The following is a 9,908-nucleotide window of genomic DNA, read 5'->3' as shown; positions in this document are numbered from 1 at the left end:
AATATCTTATACCTCTCGATGAAACTGACAACATTTATATGTAGTCACGTGAAACACAGGGCTTGTCAATGATGTTATCAGTCCTGTTTTTCTTGGTCCTGATAGTATTGTCCGATTTACCTAAGTATTGTTTTACTCTTTGAGTCCGATGGTCAGTAGTCGGTACTTTGTGATTTTTGGCAGGTAAGTAAGCCAAGGTGAGCTTAAAGTACCCGTGCCCAGAGTGTTTGACACTGACATTGAAGTTACGGCTGGCGGCAATCGGCATTCGGAATAAACGTACCTAACGGCTCGTAAACGTAAACACTACTATTTAATATTTATACTTTTTATTTAGTTGTTAATCATTTGTAATCGTCAAAAATCATGAAATAATATAAACTATGTCAATTTTGAATATTATTTATTGGTAAGGAGCAGTAAGAATATATTTATCATAAATATGGATTCTGGAAGTGGAGAAACATTTTTGTCATGTACAGCCACTGTTGAGTGGATGACTCCGCAAGGTTCCATAAGTAGAAAATTATCACTTAAGACTGCTTCATTACGATTAATACGCAATGAATTTAAAGAAATGTATATGGAGATTAGTAGCGACAAGCAACAGGCCACAAGGTTAGCCCTAAAAGGCATAAATGTATTTAAAAAGTTCATGGCAGAGGGTAAAGCTAGTATTAAATTTCAAGAAGTCGGTTGCACGGTGTTTATATCAAATGCACCGCCGACAAATCTAGTCTCCTTTTTACGCACAATTTTCGTAAAGATGACTGGTGATAAAGATAAGCATCTTAACACTACACCATCAAAACAAACAATTAGGGCAAAGTTATTAAGTGGAAAAGCACAAGCATTTGAAGAAATAAGTCCTGTGACAATAGCAGATTTAACTAAAGCAAAATGCAAAGTTAGTAAGGCTACAGCTACAACACCGTCACCACCTACTAAAAAGCGAAAACTTGAAGAGGCTGTTAGAGGACCAGCACCGAAAAAGTTATATTCACCATCACCCCTAACAACTACAAGTTCCCTAAATCAAGAACAACAAAGAGTATTAGAAGCTTGTTTAAGTGGCAAAAATATTTTTTTTACTGGATCTGCTGGCACTGGAAAAAGTTTTTTGCTAAAAAGAATAGTAGCAGCATTGCCTCCTGATGTGACTATGCCAACTGCTTCGACTGGAGTTGCTTCATGCCATATAGGTATAAATGTAATTTTATTTAAGCTACAATTATCTATTTATTAACATTCATTTTTTGTAAAATAATTAAGCAGAATACTAATTAATTTACTACCTTTCTGAGCTAAAAGTCATTGTTGTCATTTGAAATTTTTGTCAGTAAAGTAGTAGGATTTCATAATAAATCTTACAGAGCGAAAGACGGAAATAATAATCTTGTTGATCTCTGGATGTAAAACCAGTTGCAACATGTGAGATTCACCCTGAAAGGCCATTCTAAATATTGGTAAAAACTGTGTAAGTTACATTGTAAGAATAATGAATCTGTTTGTTACAGGTGGAACAACTCTACATGCATTTGCTGGTATTGGAGATGGTAGTGGCTCTATAGAACACTTATGTCAAAAAGCTTTGAAATTGCCTTTAGTAGCACAGAAATGGAGAAAATGTAAACATCTCATTATTGATGAAATTTCTATGGTTGATGGGGCATATTTTGAGGTAAAATTTCATTTACACCTTTTCTATTACTATTTAAGTAGATAAACATATTGTAAGGCACTGTTTTATATATAGTAGATTTGGTACTGTGTCACAGGAACAGCAAAACCTGATTTTTAAAGTCATAAAATAAATGATGTGTTTAATAGAAAAAACATTATATTGTGATTTTGTTCTCAGAAACTAGAAGCAGTGGCAAGATATATAAGACGAACTGATAAACCCTTTGGAGGTATACAATTAATACTGTGTGGAGATTTTTTACAACTGCCTCCAGTGGTAGACAAAAATAAAGGGGAAAAAAGGTTCTGCTTTCAAACATCTTGTTGGGAAAAATGTATTGATCTATGTTATGAACTAAAAGAAGTACACAGGCAAACAGACCAAGAATTTATATCAATTCTCAATAGCATAAGAATAGGACGTGTTACAAAGGAAATAAGTGATAGGCTAGTAAAAACAGCATCACAGAAAATTGAGAGTGATGGTATTCTAGCTACAAGGTTGTGTTCACATACAAATGATTCTAAAATGATAAATGTTTCAAAGCTAAGTGAATTGAATAGTGAGCAGAAAATATATTCAGCACAGGACAGTGACAATGCAACAACTGTTCTAGACATACAGACAATAGCACCGGCTAAATTAGTATTGAAAATAGGTGCTCAAGTTATGTTGCTGAAAAACATTAATGTAAATGCAGGCTTAGTCAATGGAGCAAGAGGAGTTGTTGTAAAGTTCGAAGAAGGCTTTCCAGTTGTAAGGTTTAAAAACAAAAAAGAGTATACAGCTAGAACAGAGCGCTGGTATGTCAAAAACTCTAATGGATCACTTTTGTGTAGAAAACAAGTTCCATTAAACTTAGCATGGGCGTTTTCTATCCATAAATCTCAGGGTCTAACATTGGATTGTGTTGAAATGTCTCTTTCAAAGATATTTGAAGCAGGCCAAGCCTATGTGGCACTAAGCAGAGCACAAAGTTTAGATACACTTAGAGTCCTGGATTTTGATGCTCGTCATGTTTGGGCGGATTCTAAAGTTCTAGAGTTTTATCAGAAGTTTAGACGAAGGATACAACAGATGGAAATTGTTCCGCTCGGAAGACCATTAGCTGATAAAACTAATAAGAAAGTGAAGCTTAGGGAAATTTTAAAGAAGCACATGAGCATAAAATAGTTTTTGATAAAATAAAACATTTCACTGACTGATACAACAGATGGTTCTCATTCCCATCTGGGCTGAACATTTGGATTTCTTTGAATTAAACAGTATACAAAGATAAATCTAAACAAATTGTACTTGCCAAACATTAACGTTTGATGGCAAGATTGTGTTAGCATTAGTTAATTAACAGTTGCAAATAGAATTTCATTAGTCATTTGGACTTTGTCTTGTCCAAATGTACCAACTAAATTAATGTAGATTTTGAGAAAATTATGTAAACAAAATTCTAAATTATTTTCCTGACACCGAAATTGAAATTTTGTTAAAATTCTCTGTTATGGTAAATGAATTCAACACTATTTTGTGCAAATATTTTACTTAGTTCAAAGAACCAAAATCATCAGCTGGATATTATCAGGAATATACCAAGTAGCTAAATGATAATAAGGATATTGTATTGGTGTAAGTTTAATTAAATACTTATTATGGCTGGTATTGAGATATATAATAGATCTTGAGTTTGAAATTGTATGCTGTATACTATGATAAACTACATCCAATAAGGTTGTCTTGTAGTAAATTTATTAATTTATAATATATAAATGTATAGACTATATATGAATACTGGATGTATGTTTGTATAGAAAATTTAATTGTGTAAATTGAAAAAAAAAAGGTCTCTACTTATTTTTGCACTATAAATTTAAATTATGTTTCCTTTGTATTAACTTAAATACATATATTTTCAATATTACATTCAGCAATAATTTATAGACCGAGTCTCAATTTTATACTGCCTATTTATTGTGTTCAATCTACGCTATTATTGTAATAAAAAGACTGATAAGGAATTTTAGTTATAAGTGAAAACAAAATCATAGTTAAATAATTTGTTTTATTTCAATCACATTAAGAGGTCTTATCTTGATTCTACTGCTGTTAAAATCTCAATTTGCTCTTCAAGTGTTGCCAGTTTTTCTTGCAAACACTTTATAGTATATATTTTATGTGCTTCAGTGGTTTGATCATTTTTATCAATCATGATATTTTCTTGACTATTGTTCCTCAAAGCTTCAGAATTTTTACTTTTAGCTAATTGTTCTGACAATGTGGCTATTAGCTTCTCCTGTTTCTTTATTATAAGCCATAATTTTCCTTCTTGAGAAGATTCATTTTTCCATTGCAAGTTGTCTGTCACCATTTCATCTAAATTATTTGGTTCTTTTAGCTTTCTTAGTGAAATTCTTATATCAGAAATAAGCTCAGATGGTGCCATATTACTAAGTCCTTTTTCAATCTTTTTACTTGTACTAACAAACTGAAAAAAAAATGTGATATTTTGGAACCATCAATATTATACACACATATTTGGAATTACAGTCAAGAGATTGGTAAGTATTTATTAATAGAGGGTAAAATAGTAATGCTCATAAAATAGGAGCTTGACAATATTTTTTTATGAAAGTGAAGGACAAATGAGCATACATATATGTTGGATGGATATGAATTCACAAACATTGCCAACCTTATAAAGCATCAAATGAATGTACATATAAAACTAAAAACACAATAATTTTAAGGAAGAGGATGGCACAGCAGTGAGTCAATGGTTCTATCACCAATCCTACAAAATATCTTTAAATTCTATAAATCACCCAATAGTGCTTTTTTTTAAATTAATGTAACCCAGGAAAAAAACATGCTTTATATACATCTTCCTATATTAGAAGTAAAAAGTCTAACTGTTACAATTATAATGCCCATTGGATCTTATTGTAAAGAATATTATGCCAACTCTTAATTTGTGGACTTATGGTATAATTCCCATTGATAATAAAAAAACTGCAACTCTGAAAACCCAAAAATAATGTGTTATGGGGTAAGTTTCCTAAACTATGGTGAGGAAGGCAATAGGTATCTTGCTCATGAATGAAACTTTAAATGTTGATTTAAAAGTGTGGCAATGAGATTTTGCCAATACTTCTCATTTAACTTTGCTTTCATTTAGAAGCTAAAATATTTGGTTCTAGGTTGTAGTACTTATGATAACAAATACACTACTTTGTATTGATTAGAAAAATTCAAAAACTTATTAATGTTTTAGACTGAATCACTTTGGAAAGTGTTAACAGAAGTACCTACTATACTATTCACTTTTCTCAACTCAACTTAGTATTGACACTTGGTAACAGCATTATTCACAAAAGTTGCCAAGTGCCTCACAATCTAACCTCAGCTCAAAATTAGTCCCCAGAAGCCTTAATAGTTAAAACACATATTGCCTGCTGTACCCTATTTCTATTAAAATAAAAACTAAAGTCAACTCAATAGCAACTTGATTACAAATCTAGAATAACTTACCTTCTGAAAGGGCTTTTTGGCAGGAATAACATTAAAAATCGTCGGTATTGCATTTGCCTTTAATCTACCATTGGCTTCAATATATTTACGGTGAAAATGCTTAGAACATATTTTACTCTTTAACCAATCCAGGTAAGTACATTTGTTTTTCAATGTGTGCAGCCACTTATTTCGCATGTCATTAGATGTAGGGCAACTAGAATTTTATTAAGAAGCATAGAGTGGATACATTTTATGAATACATAGTTAAATATGTTTTTGGAACTTACGAGTGCAAAGAAATACCAGGTTCTTTATTAAATATTGAAGTTTTGCAGCCCTGTATAGAACATTGTGTAGCGGACATTTTAATTAATTCCAATTAAAGTTAGTAGAGCTAGAGCTTTGTTCACAGAACACTATTAATCTAACGAGGCTTTTGGTTTACAATTTAATATTTATAAAACAGGCAAACGCAACAACAAGCATGAACCAAAGATTAAATTAAAATTTAAATGCATGGAAGGTCAACGGACTGACAAGTGACGTCTGAATTTGACAATATCTATAAGTACTCTGTGCCTGACACCTCTTTAGAGGAAATATATTTCGTTCAATTGAATGAACAGGTTAACTTTAAACTACAGTATTACTAAAAAAATCGAAAATCTTTTTATTGCACTGGGTCTTAACTCGATCGGACGTGAAATGGCGTATAGTCCTTTTCATGAAAGAAGTCCCCCAGAAAATTTACATATTTTACATTTAGCATATGTAATTTATCAAATAATACTATTTCCTGCATACTTCGATGAAACACTATAAGCTCTTAAATTATATTAAGAAATAAATACATTTTGAGATAGGCTGTAATTGCATTACTTAAGCCCTTACTTATAACAAAAGTTCAGATTAGTGAAACATGTATAATATTCTGATAAGTCAAAAGTATATTTGGGCATTTTTATTAAAATGTCCACCAACCCACTCATGGGATGACCCATGCAATAAGTCCAAATAACTAACGTTAATGACTCTGTAAGTGTCGTGTTATTATTAAATAGTTTCAAATGACTAAAGTTTCCTTTTTTACTATGTTGTTAGGTGAGAAACTTAAAACAAAGTAACAAAATTCAACTCAGAAATGTGGCATCCTACGTTTCCCAGTAGGTACTGTCCCCTGTTTTAGGTAACGGTCGTGACCAAAAATCGTCGGCTTTTATAACTTTAAAAAGAAAACTTTAGTCATTTGAAACTATTTAATAATAACACGAATTAAGTTACTAATATAGTTATGTAAGATAAGTTAATTATTTAAAATGTTTTATAGTATGTGTATTAGCTAGTAAGTAAATTTTTGTTTTGTTAACTGTAAAGAAGGCTTTATTATTATTATTAATAACACGACACTTACAGAGTCATAATAACGTTAGTTATTTGGACTTATTGCATGGGTCATCCCATGGGTGGGTTGGTAGACAATTTGATAAAAATGCCCAGTTACCTATATTTAGTACTATAGTACTGTTATGTAAAAAGTATATTTTTATTTACTTATATAAGCGGTGTTCTACCTACTTATAGGGAAAAGATGAGAAAATATGGTAAAGAAAAGCATTCCAATTTTATTCACAGTTTTATTGAATAATTGTGATCAGCGGTCAATGGGTGCCAAAAACTGTCTGAAGAGTGGATAGAAACAGAATCAGATTCTGTTTCAGTATCACTAGTCGTAGATATAATTATTCGGTCCATCTCTTCATCCATAAGGCCGTCATTTTTTATATTCCTCCTCTAAATGTTCGACATGTGTGCACTGAGCTGTCCAATCTTCCGCCGTAATAGACTCAAAGGCCTCTTCAGTTAATTTTACAATTTCTTTTGGATCTTGAGCCACGTTCTTATCCGCCATTTTTCATTTTACAAGGCTCCAGATTTTCTCAATCGGTTTGAGGTCGCAATGGTAAGTTGAATGTAATTCGGTTGCGGCCTCGGCATAAAGGATCCGAACTGCAAAGTCCTACAGAGGAAATATAACCGTTCCTCTAGATTTTCCAACAGTGTCCAATTTAACCCCTAAAAGACTCAAGTTTGCACGTTTACAACTAAAAAAAACTTCCGAATCGTCGTATCACCGCTCTTCGACAACACTTCCCGTAAAGCCTCGTATAGTATCTGAATACTGGGTCTTTCGTGTTCATTTGGGTGGCAATCGAAGAAGCTGGGCGTCATAAACAGAGTACGGCCATACATCAAGGTGGACCACATTTTAGCGTTCTACAAAGCGAATGTCCAGCCACATACCGACTATTAGTGTCATCTATGCAGGCGTACCCCAGTATCAGCTCGAACCATTTGACTGCGTGCAACGCAGAACTGCTTGAATTGTCGGGGACTCAATGCTCTGTGAATGGCTAGATCACTTGGCGTTGCGAGGAGACATCGTTTCACTTTGTGTTTTCTACCGCATTTCCCATGGGGAGTGTTCCGAAAGACAGTTTCGCCTGATTCCTGCCGTTGAATTCCATCTTTGCACGACGACGCACTAAGTAGGATACCATCTGGATGTATAGTGTTCCTACACAGTGCGGTTTTCGAGGAACTTTCTTCCACGTAGAACAAAGCTGTGGAATGAGCTTACTTGTGCGGTGTTGCCGGGGCGATACGACATGGGTAACGGTGGTACGGCAGTGGTTGCTTAACATCAGGTGATCCGTACGCTCATTAAATGATTTATTATTTTATTCAACCATTATGATGTATTTTTATAGCATTTTTAGATTGGGTTTTAAATCTTGCTCTGTAAATATTAAAAATGTTCTTGTCAGCTATAGCAAGAAAATCCTAAATATATTTAGGATTTTTTTCCAGCAGTAGATGGTGTACTCTTGACAAAAGATGCTGCTGCCCATCCTCCGTTGTTTGTATCCCTTAATCGCCTCTTACGACACCCACGGCAGGAGATGTGGTTGTACTATTTTAGTGGGACACCATACACACAATGCACGCTGTCGACTAATTGGGAAGCTTCTTTAGAACTTAAATGACCGTATTTATGGTTTTGACCATATTCTTTGTTAAAATGTTTCTCAATTGTAAAAAATTTCCCATGCGTAAACAAAATTTTTCTGTGACCTGAGACCTCCCTTTTTCGTACAGCTTCAGTAGTAGTTTCGATTTTACCACCCTATTCGTTTTTGAATTATCAATTAAGAAATGACCAGTCTCCTATAAGCTGCAAATACTAAGTCACCTTTTAAAATACGCGACATGGTTCTAGATGCTATCTTCATCAAAATAACGCAAATGTTATGTGTATTAGGGTATTTATCCACCTTCCAAAGAATATTAGAGAGATGCCTAAAACATTAATGCATAAAAAATTAAAATTATGGCTAATAGATAAATGCTTTTATAGTTTAAAAGAATTCTTTAGCCAAAAATAATAGTATTCAAATGTAATTTTTGAGAGGTACCTACAAACTAATGTTTATTTTATATTATATCATTGAATTAAAGCTATGTAATGTGTATTAAGAACGTATAAGTTTAAATTAAATATGATATTCCAATATTGACAATCAAATATTTGTATGCCGATATATTGGCGAATTGTGCTGTACACCAATTAATTGTTAACAACTATGTTACCACGATTCATACAAATAAATCATTTCATTTCATTTCATCTACCGATATAAAATCTTTTGCTTTCTGACAGGATTTCTTCGAATTCTTTCAAAATTTTTCAAACTATTAAAATATCTGAGGACCAGATTAAATTTCATGAAGGCTTGAATCGATTTGCAGAATATTGTAAAATAAATAAATTGTCTCTTAGTTTAAAAAAGTGTAAATCAATAACATTTACAAAAAAAAAATTAAACATAAATGTAACTACAGATTGTCTGATGAATATCTTATTTAGGAATCATATTAGATAGTAAATTGCACCTAGATATACACATTAATAATATTATCAACAAAGCGTTCAAAATGTTTCGTTTTTTTCTCGATCTTGTCATAATTTCACCGAACCAGATCCATTCAAAAATATAATTACAAGGCACTCATTCAAAGTATTTACGCGCTTTAGCTTAAAAAGTAAGTAAGTTCGCCATGTGCCACGGAATAGTACAAGAATAAGGACTCCGTGTCACCTTACATAACAGTGTAGCACCAAAACAAGCCGTTTAACGTGTAAATACATAGCCCCACGCACACACTTGCACTACTACAGAGAATTGTTATAGTCTGTGACAGATCAGTTTGCGTCTCAATACAATATTTTAAAAATACCGTCGTGCGTTGTGAAGAAGTGTAAAAACGATACTATATAAGTATTTGAGGCCATATATCATTATTTAAGGGAGAAAAAATTGTGTAACTAGTATCCCTCGTAGCCGCACACACACTAGCATAAGGGTGATTCATTTGCTAATATCACGGCGCGGAGTCCTTCTTTTTTTACTCGTCCGTGGCCATGTGCATTACAAATGTTTTCGCAGTAGACTACCTTATGACCATCTTTTAAAGCTTTATAATTTATTAGTAGTTTTTGGTTTTTATACTCATAAGAAATTTGAATACTCATTGAGATATTTCACATTTTTCACTCATGAAATGTCGACGATGTCATGGTTATCGCTATTGGTTACATGTAGTCATCAAATTTTACAACTTTCATTAATCCAATAACAGTGAAAAAAAGACACTTATACTT

The 9,908-nt window shown here is 32.8% G+C and overlaps 2 protein-coding genes across 3 annotated transcripts; one reads left to right on the top strand and one right to left on the bottom strand.

Annotated features, from left to right (window-relative positions):
- Positions 1 to 202: 202 nt before the first annotated feature.
- LOC126977468 (ATP-dependent DNA helicase PIF1) lies at positions 203 to 3,728 on the top strand. 2 transcript variants are annotated; one of them, XM_050826298.1, is made up of 3 exons: positions 203 to 299; positions 1,518 to 1,681; positions 1,862 to 3,728. In XM_050826298.1, exons 2-3 carry the CDS (start codon positions 1,658 to 1,660, stop codon positions 2,855 to 2,857), a joined length of 1,020 nt encoding a protein of 339 aa, XP_050682255.1. In that variant the 5' UTR covers positions 203 to 299; positions 1,518 to 1,657; the 3' UTR covers positions 2,858 to 3,728. The 2 variants fall into 2 exon arrangements, with proteins under 2 accessions (XP_050682255.1, XP_050682254.1); XM_050826297.1 differs by lacking the exon at positions 203 to 299 and adding an exon at positions 317 to 1,202 and having other exon boundaries at positions 1,862 to 3,726.
- On the bottom strand, positions 3,724 to 5,689 carry LOC126977529 (uncharacterized). The gene is made up of 3 exons (XM_050826386.1): positions 5,476 to 5,689; positions 5,207 to 5,402; positions 3,724 to 4,163 (listed from the first exon to the last, which is right to left on the bottom strand). Exons 1-3 carry the CDS (start codon positions 5,550 to 5,552, stop codon positions 3,765 to 3,767), a joined length of 672 nt encoding a protein of 223 aa, XP_050682343.1. The 5' UTR covers positions 5,553 to 5,689; the 3' UTR covers positions 3,724 to 3,764.
- Between the last annotated feature and the right edge of the window lie 4,219 nt (positions 5,690 to 9,908).

This window comes from Leptidea sinapis, chromosome 45 (genome assembly GCF_905404315.1).
Source record: "Leptidea sinapis chromosome 45, ilLepSina1.1, whole genome shotgun sequence".
NCBI classification, from domain to species: domain Eukaryota; kingdom Metazoa; phylum Arthropoda; class Insecta; order Lepidoptera; family Pieridae; genus Leptidea; species Leptidea sinapis.
Note: the sequence above shows the minus strand (reverse complement) of the source record. Positions and strands in the feature narration are given on the sequence as shown.